Source organism: Pomacea canaliculata, linkage group LG10 (assembly GCF_003073045.1).
Source record: "Pomacea canaliculata isolate SZHN2017 linkage group LG10, ASM307304v1, whole genome shotgun sequence".
Classification (NCBI taxonomy): domain Eukaryota; kingdom Metazoa; phylum Mollusca; class Gastropoda; order Architaenioglossa; family Ampullariidae; genus Pomacea; species Pomacea canaliculata.
Window position 1 is genome coordinate 9,917,532 of NC_037599.1, and position 20,411 is coordinate 9,937,942.

Here is a 20,411-nt window from a genome sequence, read left to right on the forward strand (position 1 = left end):
GCCATGATTTGAACCTCTTTTTGTACATGGTACTTGTTGTAGGCCTGCCTCTCTGGAACGAATGAGGGGTATTCAACCAGATTTGGGGAATTAAGTGTTCTCCACTGAACGTAACTTAATCATCAGTAAAAATTACACCCCACCTAGTCTTTTAATTAATGCAGTACCAAAAACTAGGGAAAAGGAATGTCACCCAAAGAGACCTCCTGCAATTAAAAACAAACAACACCAAAGCCCTTTGGAATCTGAGACTAGGGAGTAAGATGATATAAGAGCAAAATTTATATAAACAGTGTGAACGGACTTCCTTTACAGAACTGAGCACCTGTACTTGCTGATACTTGGAAGTAATGAAGTCAGAATCGCTGGTTTTAGGAGTTGGTTTTGCGCACCTGTGGATATAGACACCTATGGATTTAGAGTGATGGACGACAGAGACAAGCCCGTTAAAGTAGTAACAGGACCCTCGAATCGACTGCAGGATGGAATCGATGTTGTGGAGGTGGAAAGGGGAGGGAGACAGAGTTGGGCAATAAATATCTCGCAAGCTGTGCAAAATATGTAAAAAAAAAACCGTCTTTACCTTCCTCTGAGCAACAGCTCGAGTCACGCCTGTGGTCGTGGTCGCGCCCGCACCTGGTCATGTCGAAGAGTTTACGATCAGATGGAGAAAGAAACCTTTAACGTGGCTTGGAAACGAACACCAGTCGGAGATTTCTAGAGCTGGAGTGACAGAAGCCAGGTTTCTTACAGAGCAAACTTCTCGCTCTGTTGTGTGGTGCGTTTGTGTGTGTGGTGCGTGTGCGTGTGTGTTTGTGTGTGTGAGGGCGTGAGGGCGTCCAGGTCTTGCGATGACCGCGTCAGGAGTGGGCGACGGCAAGAGGTCAGAGGCCGAACTGACCGCGACTTCAGCTGCAGCAAGTCAAGATGCTGCAGCGGAGCGACCCATGCTGCATCGCCTTTTGGCGGTCCTTTTCTACGGCTTCTCCTCCATCATCATCATGATCACCAACAAGCTTGTTCTGACGTCACAAGGGTAAATAGTTGCCAACACCAACTCTGCTTTTTTCTTTCGTTTTATTCATTTATTTGATCTGCTTTCTTCTAAGGGGTCTTTTCCGTCCCCTCTACTTACAGAGGGTTAACGTTAAGGTTAGAGCTTAATACACAAAAATAGAAACCTTTGCGATAACAGTTATCAAGTTATCTGTGTTAATGAAATCAGCTTGAACAGGGAAGGATTTGCAACTTTTTCGCTCACAGGTCGGATACATGACCAGGTTTCTTAGACTTAAACCTCAAAAACTTAACCGGAACATTATTAAATTTTAAAATTCCATTATTACATTTTAACTTGCCGATGACGACATTGTGGAAGAAAATCATGATTTCAAGTGTTTTTTAGGGGCAAAAAAACCATGATGAATGCCCTGTGAAGTTTAGATGGAATCTTTTCTTTCATCGGATGTGCAATTCGACGATGTCGTCAGCAGCAGTACATGATCCATGACAAGAGGAGAACAGGCATCACAGACTTGTAATACCATGCACAGACAATATGCATTGAAGTTGTACACTTTATAAATTGTTCTCAATTTAGCATTTTCTTTTGTTTCATTCCGTAAACGTTTTTGGCAGGACAGGACAGTCATGCAGGACTGGTGATGAGAAACTTTTACTGGACCAAGAAGTAAAGAATCAAATGACTTCGACTCTAATAAGTTTTTCTTCATTTCTTTTCCAAACAGATTTCCATCATATTTGACTTTAGGACTTGGACAGGTAAGCAAACGCTTGTAGACTGTCTTTCGTATTCTCTCTCAAATGTTCCATACACTTTCTACATTTTTTTTTCTACCAAAATAATAAGAGATCCATGATAATATTAAGAATCCATGCCAATTCTGACACCAACTCTCATCAGTGTACTTATTCTAGTTTTTCTTTTTTTGTGATTTAAATGCCTTTGTTTTGTAATAATGTAGTGTTTTTAATTTCTTCTAATTAGATCGAGATAGATGCAAAAAACATAACTTTTGCTTATTCTGTTATCCTCGTTAATAAAGATTTGTCATTTTAACACATTCACAAAGCCTCGAAAAATTCAAAAGAAACACAACTAAATCTCGCTCTTGTTCTTCAGATGGTCGTGGGTTTCGTGCTCCTGCTCCTGGCCAAGATCTGCAACTTCGTCCGCTTTCCCAATCCGTCAACCAAAGTCTTGCTGCAGGTAACACGCTGCTGCTGTTGTTGTTGCTGTTGTCGCTGTGTCTTTGGGATGGAGATGGGGTAGGAAAAGAAGAGAGAGAAATCAGGGTGGCAGTTAAAACATGGTAACCCTGTCTACGAAATGTCCCATATATCAAACTGTACAGCGGCAGCTTGGCGAAAATTGATCACAGAATGAACACAGCACTGTGACCTTACTCTTAACAGTAACACCATGAACTTGGGGATATAAGTTCGTGGTAACACCCTATACTTTCCACCTGTAGTTTTTGCTACCCCCTCTCCCCTTAAGAAAATCCATGGTGACGAATGATTTTTAAGTCATCATTAAAAAAAAATAGTCCTTTAACATACTTCCATCCGCTTTTCCCATTGGCTGAAATATTGCTTCTGACAAGTAGAACACATATACGCGGTGTATTTAAATATGTAAACACACGCACAAAGAACACTATCAAGAAAAGGAGATAAAAATGCAGTTAACTCAATACAGAACTGCCATTGTGTCTTATTTCTGTAGATATGGCCACTTCCTTTGTTCTACTTTGGCTCCATGGTGTTCGGTCTGGGTGGTACCAAAAGTCTGAGGTATGTCATTTTTCAAGCATTCTGGTACTGCAACTTCCTATGCATACAAATAATATCACCAGACGAATTTTAGACAGATTAAAAAAAAAAAAAACCCGATGATTTTTTAACAAGTAATTTTGGGGGTATTTTCTCTTATTTCATGGAAAATATTAATACGAGGGTTTTTACCCGGTCAAAAACAACAAACCACCCGCGAACAGCAAAACATCATTCAGTCTAGGGCATGCACATTTTATTATACCTAGTGGAATAGTTATTACCGTTATATCTTCTGGAGTAATCATTACACCTCGTTACTATTATATCTTGTGTAATACTTTATACAACTTTATGCTGCGATTCCAGCAGCATCTAGGATGAAGATGTGTTGATGAACGGGTATGTGGGTGTGAGTGTGTGCACCTGTCTTTGTGCATCTCTCTATCTTCCTTTGAAAAATATCTATTCTGTTGATGTTGACCTTGTTAAATCATCCTCTTGCAGTTTACCCATGTTGATTGTGCTACGAAGATTCACCAACCTCTTCATAATGATCGCCGAGTATTTCATTCTTGGGTAAGTCATTACGAGCAAGCTATTCACAAAAATTCCAGTTTGAAAGAATTTTTCTCTGAATATACTCAAGTGGTTGACACAAACCCAATACACTTTTCACTTGCATGAAATTTTTTTTGAATGAAAATAACAAGAAGAACAACAACAATAACAAGTTATAGTAATGGAAAACATCAATAATTTCTGTTGTGAACGATACAGTTATACATCATGAGACTAGCTCTTTTCTTCAAATATTCTGATTTTGTCGGGAGCATTTTTCAGACAGAGCTTGGATACTTGAAGGCATTCAGCAAGGATATCACAGGTTGCATAGGTTCATACAATGGGTATTGTTATAAGAATGGGTCTATGTACATGTATATATGTGTGCATATTTCAGGGTTGTGGCAACACCCTTTGTACAGTTCTCTGTCTTCCTCATGATCGCTGGCGCAGTCGTCGCTGCGAGGTATGAACACACAGCCACATCAACCACAACAGCCACGTATCCATATCAATCCGTATCAACCACTCATCCACAACGACCATACAGCCTCACCAACCACATTCACTACAACTGTACAAACATAACGTAGCAACACTAAGCACAGTTGAGTTCAGAGCAATACTAGAGACTGCAGTACCCAAAGACAGAACATTGTAATACCACTGTGGAGAGAAAGAAAAACGATTGTGTTAACAGGGACAGAACACTTGTAGCGATTGTAATTGTTATTCTACACATTCACAACTATCTTTGAGAAGAAAAGAGGCAGTGGAGAAAGACTGAGGTGGGAGTCTGCTCGCTTGTGTGCGTGTTTACTAAAAAAAATAGCGCCGGGTTATAATTAATAAACAAGAATAGCAGACACCAGATGTTCTCATTAGTAAAGGCAAAGCCTGTATTCCTGTGTTTGCTAACTACAATTGTCATGCTCTGTGTTTCAGTAATGACATGTCGTTCGATTTTGCTGGCTATGCTTTTGTGCTGTGTGCCAACGTCTGCACGTGCATGAACGGAGTCTTCACGAAGAAGAAGTTGGACGCGAAGGTGAAGTCAGAAGATTCGTGTCCAACGGATTGTTTACATGCTGTCGGTGGAACGAGCCTCCTTTCTTTTCGAATCCGTTTCCTTCTTTCTGTGCAACTCACTGTGGATTGTGGGATTCGCATGTAGAGAATGAAGTAACTAAAGATGTCAACATTGGGTAGCCTTCTGTGTCACCCGTGTGTCTGTCTGTTCACACACCCCCACAGCCCATCTCAAAATCATGTATAAACAAGTACAGACGCACGAGAGTATAACAGTCAACGTCTTGATTATAGTCGTTGTTTCCTTTATCGATACAAATAAGCTTTACTTATGCCAAAGAATAATGCTTGAGTGGTTAGTCCGCTAGACTGGGGAATGTTTCTCTCTAGCTTTCGAATGCATTCTGCAATCATGCAATTGAATGATATATGTACTTTTTTATATAGCTATACAATTAAATGATTATTTAGCTATAGAATGCATAGTTCTAGGCTTGCTTGGATCTGTAGTTCGAAAACTTACCCTGTTCACCCAGCAGAAATGGGTACAAGATTTATAATGGAAGACATAAAGTAAAGGCGGCAAAAAGAGAGCTCTAGGCACACTGAACCACCCACATTCACTGCCCCTATCTTCACTTTTTAGTCATGAAAGCCAAAACAAATGGAAAAAATAATCAACAGAAATGCTTTATTTTGGCTTTTTAAAGCTGAACAAAGGTGTGACGGAAGAGACATTGATGACTGTGGGGCAGACGAAGCCACAGAACTAAAACATGTTGTGTCTGCTGGCAGGAGCTGGGTCAGACTGGTCTGATGTTCTACAACAGCCTCATCATGATGGGACCAGCCTTTGCGCTGACCTACTGCACCGGAGAACTCGACAAGGTCGGTACCTGCACTAATGTCAAGCTTTCCACAAAACGCAAAGACGCCTACCCCGATTCCCACCCGTTACCAACACCGGGAAAAATCCGACATTTCCACAGTCATTCAATACATGATCTCTCTCTTCCCCCACTGCCTCCGACACACTCCAACCTACCCTATCACCTCTAGGTAAAAAGGTAAAACTTGTCTTTGTTGCTGGGGATTTTATTGTTATGCACAAATTCTGGGAATACTGCTCTTTCTCTATCCTAAATTTCGGTTAATGATAGGAGCTGGCTCAGCATTCAAAGATGATCACGATGTCAAGAACAATGAAAGGGAAAACCCCGTGATGCTGTTGTTATTATAACTATTGCTAAGTTAGCTTGGCATCTATTGTTCAGGCGATGGCGTTCGGGAAGTGGGGTGAGCCCGTATTTCTGGGTGAGTTCCTGCTGTCCGTGTGTCATGGGGTTCGTCCTGAATTACGCCATCATCGTGTCCACGCACTTGAACTCGGCCCTCACCACTAGCATCGTCGGGGTCATCAAGGTACTTATCAACTGTTCTGCCGTAAGTCATTCTGTGACATTTGACCTAGAGCTGATGTGTTGATCTTTGTTTAAAACTAAAAGTGGAGTCACATCAATTAGTCTTTTTTGTGTTTGGTTTTTGAAGAAGGGATTGGGTATGATGGTAGTAATATGACTTGGAACAGAGCGTAAAGAAACTTATTATGACTTACTTGTGTAGTAAGGTTGATAATTGTCAATGTAAACTATAGTTGAAAAGGAAAGAAAAAAGATAGGAAAGAAAGAATGAAGAAAAATGAAAAAAAGAAAAAGAAAAAAGAAAGAAAGACACCTTAGGCTATTCTCTTTCTTTGCAGAATCTGTTCGTTACCTATGTGGGGATGTACATTGGTGGTGACTATGTTTTCTCTTTAGTCAACTTCATCGGCATCAACGTCAGGTAACTCAGTGTACAAGGTGGTATAGAGGTTACTTGTTTAAGAATATCAGTAACTAAGCATCGACATGTTAGCACACGTGTTTGAGAGCCTGCACCACTGAGGTGTAAACCTTATATTGAATCACGCATTACGGACCGTGATGATTCCTGGGGACACAGTTTATATATCAGTATTCTCACCTGGTTATCCAGATCTGCCTTCCGTGCCGTGCAGACTTGCAATATGGACTCGCAACAAAGCTTAGTCACTCCTCCCTTCTTCTTTGTCGCTGTTGCAGGCAGCCGGAGGTCCATTTACGGCACGTTGATGTTGGTAGAGTTGCCGGATGTATGCACACTTCACTTTGATGTATTTGTGTTGATGCTGGAATCCTGATGTACGCACGCGCGTCACTTGACGTATTTTTGTCGATGTTGGCAGTGTCACGGGGAGCCTGATATACACATACGTCACCTTCCGCCAGAAGCCCAAAGCGCCGGCGCCCGTCTCCTGACCATCAGGCGCCAGTAGCATGGCCACTCCTCACCCTCGCCCACCTCTTACCCTCCCAGAACGCGCCTGAACATGGGGAAAGTCATCTGATGTGGACGTGTCTTAAGCATAGTCACGTGACATGAAAAAATAATCATTTATGATGCTTGTGCCTAATCATTGTTTGAGTGTGATAAATCACAATATGCAATTAAAGCCAGCATATGATTTTAGCTCCTATTTTTTAATTATTTTACATTTGTTGCGCATTTGATCTGTCTGAAAAGCGAGAATGGGAGCGCGTTTTTTTCAGCTGAGAAAATTCTCGTCCTCGAGTAGTGACGTACTGTGGCAGTTTCTCGCCTCTGACGAATCCGCAGGTAACACAAGTGGGGGTCACAGGTGAGAGTACGTAAGTCACACCAGTTAGGAACAAACACAAGTCTTGACAAACTGGATGCGAACACGTGTCACACAAGCGTGACACAGGCGATGACACGCGTGACTGGCTCCAGATGTTCAGCATCTCACCCTGGACCTAGAGGGACCAGCTGTTGCAAGCGCCTGCGAGACTACAGAGGTTCTGGGGTTCGGGTCTCGGAGTGTTGCACGTGGTCGTGACCTAAGTTCACTGGTTTCTGGCAGTTTGGGCCTGGTATTCTAGTTTGCCGACATCTTTGCTCACTCCTCACTCCAATCAACACAACTCATAATCCCCTTTTCCCCCGACATCTGAACGGGGGAAGCACTTCTAGAAAATAATTTAACAACCAACAAGCCGTAAGACAGTTGAACGCACAGCTATGCATTTGTTTTCGCTGGATTCCTCCTGACAACCCCACTTGTTTTTAGCTGAAATCAACCAACCATCCAAGCAAGAAATCATTAGCATTATTTCCCAGTGCATGACATGACATGTGGAGTTTCATTTTAACTCCCGCCCCTTACTGTATGTACACAAACAGCCGACAAGTCCCCTGACTAATGCGAAAGATCGTTGACCGTGGACTTGCCTTGACCTGTGAGTGGAAACCTCCACCAAATAGCCACCTGATATACCAGGCAACGTCAAAGATGGAGGAAAAATAAAGTTAGGTCTCCGCCTTCCTGCATGTCATGTCCTAGACAAGATGAACTGCTTACTGCACCTTCAGGATATATGACCTTTCACCTTCACACAAACTTTATACCATAAAGCAGCAATTCATCCAAAGGGAGTAAACAAAGCAACACTTGCACATTGTCATGAAGGATGATGTCAGTCAAAGCAGGACAGGGTGGCGTACCCAGCGAGGTCATGAAGTCGAGAACAACTGGATAAATAAACCCAGTACCAGCTTTTTGACAGTGGGAGAACCCTGGATTTCAAACAACCCTTCTTACAGCAGTGCTGAACCCTTTACTGCAAAGCCACTGGCTTTCCAACCGTCGTTCCTACAGAGATGCTGGTTTTCAGACAACACTTCTGGCTTTCGACCTACATGTATTTCTCAGCTCGAAAGTGTCAAAGATCATATTCGACAAGGATACAAAGATTTATAGAATGAAGCCTTAATCTCTCAAGAGCGAGAGACCTGCAATGAGTAGATGTCTGTCACCACAATGCACGATTGAAATTTGCAGGTCTGAAATTACCTCCTCCCGTCTTTGCGCTTTCAAGCTCTTGGCCTCCGTCCTGCGTACAACGGTACATGGGCACATGCCACATGCATGCAGCCGGGAGACACACGCATGACAAGAGCTGTCGGCTTTACCTTCTGGACCATGCACTCAACATCTCATCTGGTTGAGCAGGATGTGTCCTGTGTCGTCAGCCATGAACGCCCACGGTGCGTCAGCAACGGTCTCTACGGTTCATCGAAGGCAGCACTTTCTGAGTGTATGAAGCAGACATTACCAGGACGCCTGGACATCCGAAAACAGCGCGATTGGAAGCGAGAATACATGGTAAGTAGTGTGCTAAACTTATAGAAAATACCACACACACTCTCTCTCACGCACACACATATGCAGTTTCTCGTCTTCCTTCTTGCTCTGCTTCATTGACTAAAGGCATGAATATTTTCTCCTTTCATTTAGATCTTACATGTTTCTCTCCCCAATGGCATACATGCACTCACACACTTGCAGTTCACAGGTTGTTTAAAAAAATGTAAAAAAAAGACATCCACAAATTTGTCATTTTCCCCTGTGGTAGAAAATGGCCACAACAAAAACATGTGAGACTACTACAGGCAGCCTTGGCTAAGCCTACAAACTTTCTCAATACCATGTTGCGGTGCTCGGGCTAGTGAAGACACAACAGCTATGAGAAAACCAATTATGCCAGTTTGTGAACCATTACTTAACCTAATCAGATTAATGTGGTAGAGAACTAGTTTCATCTGTTCAATTGGTTTGGCCTGTAACTTACATGTGATCCAACAAAAGGAACAAATTGCAGATGAGCAAGCTTCAGTCATTTATTCTGAGACTGATTCAGTCATATAACTAACCTCAATGATATTACGAGGACAAGTTGTTAAAACAGTAGATAAATCATCCACATAATATAATCAATATGCCACCTTCATTTTCAAACCATTCCATTTCATACAAAGGCTCTAAGACAAAACCTTAACCTAACAACTGAATGCTTCCCTGATTTCTCTTTCATTCTGTGTATCTTTGACATTCTTTCACTGTTTTAGAGTGCATGCACACACACATATTAGCACAAAACAACTTTTGATTCTTGGTAGTCAACATTTTGAGTACTGTTATCTCATCGACAGTCCTTTGTTTTGTAAACAACTATAAAAGTATTAACGCAACAAGCCTCTTCATCCACCCCACCACAAAGATACAAAACCTTAAATGATAGATGGGAATGCTAGAGGAACACACAGAAACAGACTGATCCAATTTTTTGTGAAACAAATGCTTAACAGTTAACATCAGGTTGCCTCAAAAATCTTTGTTAGAAATGCAGACCACAACAGAACTGGCAGACAATATCTTCCTCAGTAATTTACAGCTTTGAGTATTTAAAATTCTACTTACCATTGGTGAGTTAACAGATAAGTGTGTTTGACACATGATTGATGACGACAGGGTGATTTCTTTGCAAAGTATCTGAATATTCACCAGTCTTAAATCTGTTGCACCACTTCTTTTAACCTACTTATCATTATAAAGGCAATATCTATTAAATCAGTAAAAAACAAACACAGTAAAGAGCAATATTAAACTTAACAGACAAGAAAATCAGAATAAAAAGCAGTGCAAATGATAGCAAACAAATTTTAAAATGACACTTGGTTTGTCTATTTCTCCCCAAATTTTACTTTTTCTATGGTACACTCCATTTAAATCATACCTTAATACTACTTTTTGTTTTCCAATTAATTCCCCACTAATCTGTCCCACAAGAATAGAGCTGTTACTGAAGGATATGTGTTTCCACATTGCTGCATTTCTGCTTTGTGGACAAACACCCTTCTGAGATGTGAGCAAAAAAATCCAGAACTACTTTAAAGCCAGCTAGCATCTTTAACACACACACACAATGTGCATAAAATACAGGTGATTGTGAACATCACAGAAGAGACAGATTGAAAGCAGGGCTTCTGCTAAGGCTAAATTCTTTGGGGTACCAGGGACCCATTCTTCAGATTTTTAAGGGGTCCCTGTTCTTCGCCCAAATTTGAAGGGGACCCCATTGAGGGAAACTGAAGGGGTCCTCTGAACTTTTAATGCATACTGTACGCAATTTTTTGCGTAAGCAGAAGCCCTGTGAAAGTTTTCCTACCATGAAGTTGTCACCCTAGGCCAGGATAAACAAACACTGCTGCTAGAGGTAATATTTAGCATAGACCCTCAAAACCATAACCATCAAGTGTTAAATTTTAAACAGTAATTAAAGTATTGGAACAGTTTTCTCTCTATATAAAGAAAACATACTGCTGTATCTCTGTTGTTTCAGTGCTATCTGGCTGGTAACAAAACTGACAAGCAATATTGTACTGAATCCTATATATCTTGTGTATTAGCATCAATAACAAGTGTCAAAATATACTTTTGCAAATTATAGAGCCATTAACTTCCTACTAATGACAGATATTTTATTCACTTTTCATCAAGCCTCTTAACACAATGACTGAAGCAAATGATATTTGATTGGGTGTAACGTTAACCTAATCTTCACATCAGGAATGTTGGCAGACGTCACTTGTACTTTCAGTCATCAAACCCAAAAATAATATAATGAAGACTTTACTAAACCCAGGAACAATATAGTATAGAAGTTTAAATATTTCATCAGTTAGCTGCTATGATAAATTCCAATGAATTTTTCAAATGGAGCTTGTCAGGGCATTTGAGACAGACTTATTTAACTGATTACAAAATTTTTAAATCCTTTTATTGAAAATATCTCTTAAAAATAATAACAATAATCTCTTTTAATAATAATCACAAATAGCTGAAGATGCGGTATAAATATGCAAGAAACTATTTTTAAGGCAAATGTCTGGCAGTGGAATACTGTATTCATAATTATGTTATAAATTAATGATGGTCCACCTTTGAACCACTTATACATACCTGCCCATGCCAGTGCCTGTGCCTGTGCCTATTGATCAGCTCTTACACACCAGGAGTTAAAAAAAATATATGATGCAATAATTTCAAATTCAATACAGGCTGCTGATTCTCTGTTTATAAAATGGACTTGGCACTGCCAAATGAATGTTGTCTTCCAAATGCAAGTACTAAACACACATGCACACTTATCTTACAATGCCACAAAAATCATGCTCAGTGATTCAATTTCATTATATCCTAGGATACATCTCTTCATGAAAAAAAAAAAAAAAAAAAAAGACAGGGCGCTTATTTATCATCTAGTCTTATAACCGTTATGGTTTCTACTGGATAATTGTACCCCTGTCACCCTGAAGAGAATTTTGAAAATTTCATTCTTTGCTGGTTTTACAATAAAAATGATGGGATGACTCAAATGGTGTTTATAAAGTTAACGATAAATAGCATCATGACTCTTAAGCCTCTGCAATCTGTATATCGAAGACTAGCAAAGGCATATATTCATTTATGCACATACGCATGTGTGTACATACATATGCACACATTTGCATGAATACACCTAATCGTAGTGTCAAATATTGGTAAGATGAGTAAGGTGAACAGTCTCCCTCCCTTTCTACAGTAATTCAATTAATGTGATAACTAGACAAGTCAACTTGCCCTCTCTTCCAACAAACCCTTAAAAAAAAAAAAAATACCCATCCCATTTCATTTTATGAGAAGAGTGATTTGTCTGGGAAACAAAAGTATAAATTTTCTCAAATTCTGATTAAGAATTTGTAAATATCCTCTTCCCTTCAAAACTGTAAACCTTCTTTAGTAAACCCCAGACCACTCCCAGCCATTATGGTAAGGAACAAAGTTCCAGAAAAACAGACAAAAAAATTGGATGCAGGCATTTGGATAACTCAGTGTCAATGATCACATATGTAACATGGATGCACACACCACACAACCACTTATAACAGTTTTTTCTTTTTGTCTTCTCTCAAAACAATGGACCATAGAAGACCTTATTCACATTGGTTATCAACCTCTGCATCCAATTTTATCCCACGGTCCTTCTGTCTTTCACTAAATGTAAACATCCTGTCATTTTCAGGTTCAAACAGCAGATAAAGAAACAGTTTCCTATTATGTCTGTCATCATGTGACCCAAAGGATTCGAATAGCTTGTGCTTCCTGCAAATTGCACGATGCATGGCTCATTAGCAGCCCAACTCTTCTTCGTTCTCTCAAGGTCTAAATGGCAGTGTTAGAAATGAAGGCCTCTACAATATGTCTGCACTCTTTTTGCCATTTCCTAAGACCTGCTAATATTAAGGCCTATACACATCATATTGTGCACAAATGCAGATATGCCCACTCTTTCAGTGTAACACAATAATCATGCACTTGCTGTCAAAAGTGCCAATGCCATTAACAACTGGAAATAATTGTTATGTACACAGTAAGTTTATGTGGCAGAAGGTAGGGTGTGAACTTCAATGTGAAGCTTTACCATATCCTAAAACAAGACTGCAGAACAATTTTCCCCTATACCTCCACAATGCTGGACATACCAAATGCTCTTTAACAGTTTAGTATTCTTAGCATCGAGCCAGTTATTCAATATTGATTACATAAGTATCCTGTCAATCAGAAACTGCTTAGGCGCTGTGCTAAAGTGTAGGATGAACATCTTCTGTCACAAATTTTCTATATGGCAACTGCACAGCTAAACTGTAGATTATTAGAGAATTAAATAATAATTATCTAATACAACAGTAAAAATAGAAAAAAAATCACTATAACTTAATTGTATCTGTGTAAAAATGGATAAATATAGACCTTTTCTAAGATTTCCCACTCTGATTTTCAAATTGTAATGTTTGATTTAAAGAACCATCTTGAAAGCATCACAAAATAGGAAGGAAAGGGTTAGTTTGGGGAAAGTATAAGCCAAAGTATACAAGTTCAGTTTTCAGAGCTGTAACTATAGGCAACTAAATAACTATATGTCATGAACATATTTTCAAAAAATCAGGTAGATGTGTGACAGTGGGATGGAGGGAAGAGGGAAGAGGGAACAGAAAGTAGAGGAAGGGTCCTTGTATGCCCAATGATGTTGTCCCATAAAAGAAGTGAAAACAGATAAAAATCTACTTAACGTATGTGAATGTGACCATGATTTGAACAGTGTATATGACAGTGTCACCCTGGAGATCTCACAGCCACAATCTTGACTTGGTGTTGTGCTGCATTGCTGAACATCCTCCTCTGTGTTTAACACATGACTTACAGGTAAACGTATTTCCAGATAAAGAATTCACACTTCCACTAGGTTCCCATTGTCTCAACCTTTGCCTTGATTGGAGAGGAAGTTAAAGAGTGGGGTGGGAGGGGAGTATAAGCCACCATAAATTCTGAAGATTGCACAGACTTTTTTCGATTCCTGCCCAGGGCAGGCACAACTCTATTATTTGGCAAATTTCTATGTTTGCTTCCCATCTCTCCATTACACGGCCAGCTCACATCTCTGGAGATGTTTGGGCACAACGGGTCTTCTCCCCAATGCTCTTCCATTATTGCACAATGAAGCATACTTTTCCTTTTCAAATGTAGCACAAACATTAGACTTCTGTTGGAATGGATACCACACTGTCCACTGTCACTGGCTCAATGATTCAGCTGTTGCTCGACTGCCCCTGCAGAAACTGTCAGTGGACGTTGGGAGGTCGGCCGTTCTTAAAGCACTGCCAGGTATAACCTGCAAAGCAGGGAGAGAAACGGTGTCCAAGTGTTTTAAGTCTGCTCGCTGTGCTACATCTGGCTGTTCTAGACTCCTCCCTTCAACCCCCACATCCCCTTTGTCCCTTTTCAGCTTCTTTGGCACTGGCTCAGTGGCACTTGTGCCAGAGTCTTCTGTGTTGCCATTCATGTCACCACGAACACTAGCGTCTCCTTTGGGGTCCTGAATTTCCTCCAGTCCACGCTTGCAATGCTGGTTGTCACTGCTGCTAGGGCAGGCAGCACTGGCTCCAGCACTGGCGCTGAAGCTGGCTTCTGCAGTGATGCTACCGCTTGCACCAGCAGGCATTAGCGCAACACTGTTTGTTGCCGTGCCAATGCTGGTGATGGGTTGTGGGTCTATGGGATCGAAGGTGGCAGCAGAGGCCTCGTCAGCATCTTGCTTCAGGTGTGTGCGCTTTGGATCCCCATAAATAAGAGAAGTGAGAGGGCTGGCAGAGCGATCTCGACCAGGCATAGTACCTGGCACAATTCCATTTTCCTGTTCATCCAGGAACCGATCCATGTAATCTCTGTGATAAAAAAAAAATTTTTTTGAAAAATAAAATGCACATGAAACAAAAATCCCACGACTTCATCCCCCCTTTACTCCCTATACTTTCTATTTTAATTTCTTAACCCTTTTTTTCCCCAAAATAAACTGTTGCTACAAATCACAGACAAATGGCAAGGAACAAAATACGTTAATCCCTCGCCACTTCACACCTCACCTTTTGCAGCTTCACTATTTTGCGGGGTTTTACAAGAAATTAATTGGATAAATGATTTGCGGATCTACGCTTCTTCAGCGAAATTCAATCAGTGGACAAAAAATATATATTTTATGAATTTTTAGATGAAAAAAGCCCAAAGTGTATAAAAATATATGACTAATATTAATTCTAACAATAAACAAATATTATAAATAATAAAATTAATATGAATTACACTAAACAGCGCATGTATTTACTCAGAAACGAGAACCCACATCGCTTTCCTGAGACGCTATGCGCCTACTCACAATTGTAAAAAACGCATGATTGGTTGGTTACAAGAGAAGTGATGAACCAGAGAGTGTTGCATTGTATCCCAGCCCTTGATTGGCTCAGTACAGTGGATCTAGAACTAGCTATTATATATAAACACTAGTGAATCAGTTTTTCTTAATTCCTTAACACCCATATGGACAATAATGCCTTAAAGCCAGTAATAAAATGTACACATTTATCACCTCTCTGCTCCACACCCATCCCACCTGTGTGTGTGTGGGGGCCCACTTACATTATTCTAGGATTTTATAATTAAAAAGAAAAAGCTTTCACCAAATGAAGAAAGCACTCACGTCACTCCTGGATGCAGCGTGTATTTCCTTTTTTCTAGTCTGTTCCTGTTTGCAAATACATCATGGCGCTCAGTCTTTTTCCACAGATAGTAAAACTGGATAAGTTCTCCCACCGATCTTGTCCGCACCTGATGATACATTACAGTTAATTCATTCTTTGCTATAACCTTGTTCTCAGCACTTGAACAGTATACAGCAATGCTATTGTCACATCAAAATAATACTTGTCACATTTTAAGGAAGCTGTGCACTCATAGAGTAAGATGTGCTATATTTGACAATGCAAAACTCTCCAGAGGAAAAGAGTGATGCATTACAATGTGATATGCCCATGCACATGAATAATACTATGATGTTTCAGGGGATGTACCATCATTAACAATTACACACTTCTACAATGCAAGCCCTACAGTTGTGAGGTTGGGTGGGAGGAGAGGGATTTTGGAAGGGCTCATTGCATCTTATGGTTTGAAGATCACAAAGCACTTGAGTCTGAAACTTATCTGTGCTCACTGTGTGTCATGCAAATATTTTTAAGTTAAAAAACAAACCAAAAAACTTGTATTTTAATATTTTAGCAGAAAAAATTATTTTCCTTTTGACATTTAACAGAGGAATGTTCCAACGCAGGTTGCAACATGGCAAAGCAAAGTACTGATAAACTGCTAAGAAAGTACACAACCAACATATGATTTATCTAGAATGGCATACGACACAATAAAAGATAAGAAAGCTTTGTGGAAACAAAACTACAAAAAGTTGGCTGTACAGTTTCTTTATAAAGAAATCTACCTTATTCTGCTGTATCAAGTAAAAGTTTTTTCCATATAATCGTAGACCATTTTCAAAATTTCTGCATTCCTCTTCTGACCACAAACTCATTGGATCTGGGGGAAAAAAAAGATCTAAATTTTAGAACATAATTTCAATGCAAAATTGTTTTTAAAAAACCCTCAAAACATAAAAACTAATTTTTTTTCTAGAGAAAGCAAAAGAAAGGCAAATGGGCAAGTGTGCGAAATATTCTTCACACTGGGTATCACTTTCTACTGTCGAAGCAAACATCTCAAACACAATATAATTGTTCTCACTCAAAAAGATGAATCTATTGTCTCACCTGAGGGAGGAACAGCTTGCATTTTTCGTCGTCTTAATGCTTCCTCTATATTGTGACCACATTGCAGAAGCAAGTACAAAGCCTGCAGGCATAAAGTGCAGAGCATTCATTTATGCCTGTCTCCTGATTTTTAAAACAGGAAACCAGCCCATGCTGCAAACACTTGCCCTACATTTACTACTTTGTTTTGTCCTTTCATGCTTTTTCTAACTGTTGCCATCTTAATACTCTTTCTCTTTGGATAAAAGGCATGTGATCCTGAAGTACATTTAACTCAACCATTAATGAATATGACAGCGTAATTAAAAAAAACTAATATCCACTATAAAAACTAAATAACCCACAAAACAAATATTATTTCATGATTTTATTTTCCTGAAAAAATCTCCATGTCATTATTACCGAAATTGTAAAAACTTAGAAAAGATAATTTCATTCTTTTGTAGGATATATTTTTGTGTTAACTGCTGTGAAGCAGCTGAAAATGAATGTCCCTGTAATAACTGAGTATGCTCTGGAACACCTCTGTGACAAAAAAATAAAAGAAAATTATATGGTCAATGAACCAACATAGACGAATCTTTCAAAATCTTACCTGTTCATCATCTCTTACATGGCAGCCAGTGGGAATGATACCAACACCAACTGCATTCATCATTGTCTGGGCATGGACATCTCGCAAATACGCCTCCACTATAAAAGGTTTAAAAAAAAAATGTTTGTAAAAGAGTTTCCTATACCAAATACCATTATTCTATCTAAACATGTTTCTTACCAGGTTTCAAAAAGGAAAAAAAAATGTTTTAAGGACATGGGCTCATTATAGATATGCACCCATTACAAGATGGTTATCAAGAACATTCCAAAAGTAATCGATAAGTGTATGGTAATTTATGCGACATTTTTCACTTCCGTGGTCAGTTACTCACATTTTTCATCATCAATTTTGGTTGGATCCCATAACAATCGATCTTCATTCTCATAAGCTGAAAAAGCCAAAATATTTCAACTTCACAAAAATACAATAAGGATCATAACAAGCGAAAACAATCCAACAAAAGATAACAGGTTATTGGTCATATTTTTTAACGGTAACATTGCACTACAATGACCACCATCACTTATAAAATATTGAGATGTGATCTTAAAATACGTCAATGCTTTGTACATACCTGGTGCATCACCATACAGACTAAGTCCTTCTGGAACAGTAGCTTGATAATCATGACCAACCTGAATCATCTGAAATAAAGAAATATAATGGTACAATAAAACTACAAACAATAAAATTGTAACAGAATTTAAAAACCTTAAAACGTTTCATTTACTACACCCTAATTTTCAGAGCACAACAGGCTTGAAAAACCTGCAATTTATGAATGTATTTTAGTGTAACTTGAAAGATTGCAGTATGTTTCAAAAGCCAGCTTTCCTGCAGCCCTTAACAGCTGTCTTATGTCTTATATTTAATGTTCTGTGCATTCGCCAACTGGCAACATACACCCACACGAGTGCATGTGTATATATATACACACACACATATACTGACCTTCTTTCCATCCTCATCATTTTCTGGTAGATAGTCCACATCCTCCTCTGAATCGGATGAGGCTTCACTTCCTGGACGACTGTTAGCTATTTTACAGAATGGATACAAATCAGATAAACATCTTCACTTTTATTCAAATTTTAATCATTTTTAAAGTAAAAACTACCAGGTTTTACAAATACAAAATGTCCTCAGTATCAGTATCATCTGAATGTACTCAATTTTCTTCCAACTCTAAAACCTAATACTGCACTATTTTTATGGGGTGGTCATCACAATGACTCTAACACACCACATTCTTTGGCATACAAAATTCATACATCTGCTAACAAAATTGTTTTCTCAATCTTGTGGTGCAAAAGTTCATCAAACTACTTTTTTACATGTGCATGCACACACACATACAGAGCTTCACTTGGATTAAGACCAATTCGTGACACCTTTACATCCCAAGTGTCAAAATACAGCTGGAAGTAGTGCGTCATATCTAGAAACCCTTTGGAATTTGAAACTAGGGTATTAATAAATAACACTAATAACCAGATGGTAAATGTTTTTTTTCCAAAAAGGGAAAGCAGCTGGAATCAATTACTTACATCTCAAAAGGCGTGCTGTACTAGATGATGACACTGCATGCAGCAGATCTGTTACTGTTGTCTCTGTGTCATCACCAGGCCCATTGTTAGCAAGTAAATCACGGGCAATTTCATCTTTATCTAAGGTCAGGTCATTGTTCTCCAGTATCTCTGACTCGCTGCTAGATCGGGTGCTGTCATGGCCTCCATCATTGTCTCCTGAACCAGTGCTCATCATGGTGCCATCTCCATCATCATCAGGGCTTGAACCACTGACGATGCTTGGATGACCATTAGATCCCCCAGTGGCCTCACCACAGCCATACATGGCCAACAGCTGGTCTATAGGCATATCACCCTCCTAGAATTTGGGAAAAAAAAACACGCTATCAGATATAGGATTAATAAAGTATTGTATCATGGATCTAAAATTTTCAGGTACAAACAACAAAATAAGTCCCTCTACTGATAAATTTTTATGGGAGGGATGACTGTTTTTTCTTCCAAATTTTTGGATATCCAAAAAACAATGAAAGCACAAGACTACAAAACTCAACCTGCTGCAACCTCCTCCCTCCCAGCCAAAAACCAAAACAACTAAAGAAAAATAGCTTGGACTTAAAGTATATTAAACACGTTAAAAATGTGCAAAATATGACACTCTGCGGCATTATAACACCTAACTGCACTTGCTTGCCCCTTCCCAACAGATCAGCAAAGTACACGCCTACAAACACACATAAGACATTTTTGCTGGAAACAGCAATCCTTTAAAGTACCTTTTCAAGTTCATCCAACTCATTAGTGAAACTCTCCCCACTCATATTTTCCTCTTCATCCAGTGTTCGTTCATCATCATAATCATTAATCAGCATTTCTGCTGAAGGATCAAAGTCTCTGTCTGTGTCTGGAAACATCATTAAATTTAACAGTAACAAATAATACACCTGAGGTGGAATTTTTTTTATCAAACAGCTAAAAAGTCTTTATAAGATTTTTAAATTTCTTTTGCATTTCTCATTTAAAAAGTCCATCTGCACTTTTATTACTATCACTTTCTGGTCAATATAAAAACATATTCAAGTTATTATAGATATAATATTCTCTTCTTTGCACCCAACCAATAAGCTAACATTGGGACATGTTTTCTCTTTCCATTCTGTCTCTCCGTGATAAGAGAAATACATTTAAAATGATGCACTATATGATATGGCAAACACTATAGCAAAGGGATATCCCCGATTGACCTAATTTGCATGCAGCGAGAATGGAATACCCCACAGGAAAATTGTTCAGGACTAAAAAAAAAATTACCTGGACTACTGGATTCACTTCCAGCATTCTGCAAAATAAGTACAAAAAAATACTGTCAAAGATGTGATTTAAATTACAATATGATACGATCCAATGGTTATGCAAAACACACTAGGCGACGGCTCTGTTGCGCGGGATGCGCAAAAAGTCACATCAGAAATCGGGAATTTTTTTTGCATTGCGATTCAAGATGACTTAGGCAATTTCGATCACCAACAAACGAAATGTAAAGACCTTATGTATCAAAATCCATTGATAACTACATTCATGAACACACGCTTGAGTGTAGTTAAAGGAAATTCCACAACATTTCTTTAAGCATTACAAACCTCCGCCATTTTGATGAGATTCGTAAACTACTTACAAAACGAGGCTGGGCGAAATCCCGACCGGACAACTCCTACATGTGAACTTCTATATGATTGGACAATGTTGTCGTGTAACCTGAATAAAATGTT

At 39.2% G+C, this 20,411-nt stretch overlaps 2 protein-coding genes across 3 annotated transcripts; one reads left to right on the forward strand and one right to left on the reverse strand.

The window, feature by feature from the left end:
- The first annotated feature begins 470 nt into the window (after positions 1–470).
- Positions 471–6,936, forward strand: LOC112574422 (UDP-sugar transporter UST74c-like). Its single transcript, XM_025255493.1, is given in 12 exon segments — positions 471–1,036; positions 1,749–1,782; positions 2,144–2,230; positions 2,750–2,817; positions 3,304–3,375; positions 3,758–3,826; positions 4,306–4,408; positions 5,185–5,277; positions 5,664–5,720; positions 5,722–5,811; positions 6,149–6,231; positions 6,653–6,936. Coding segments are annotated over 12 exon segments (1,014 nt in total). The 5' UTR covers positions 471–851; the 3' UTR covers positions 6,726–6,936.
- A 2,214-nt stretch (positions 6,937–9,150) lies between these two features.
- Positions 9,151–20,308, reverse strand: LOC112573140 (mesoderm induction early response protein 1-like). 2 transcript variants are annotated; one of them, XM_025253228.1, is made up of 12 exons: positions 20,283–20,308; positions 19,954–19,981; positions 19,419–19,546; positions 18,661–19,000; positions 18,065–18,150; positions 17,688–17,757; positions 17,445–17,501; positions 17,111–17,208; positions 16,516–16,597; positions 16,191–16,285; positions 15,399–15,526; positions 9,151–14,589 (listed from the first exon to the last, which is right to left on the reverse strand). In XM_025253228.1, exons 1-12 carry the CDS (start codon positions 20,289–20,291, stop codon positions 13,938–13,940), a joined length of 1,773 nt encoding a protein of 590 aa, XP_025109013.1. In that variant the 5' UTR covers positions 20,292–20,308; the 3' UTR covers positions 9,151–13,937. The 2 variants fall into 2 exon arrangements, with proteins under 2 accessions (XP_025109013.1, XP_025109014.1); XM_025253229.1 differs by having other exon boundaries at positions 20,188–20,288.
- Between the last annotated feature and the right edge of the window lie 103 nt (positions 20,309–20,411).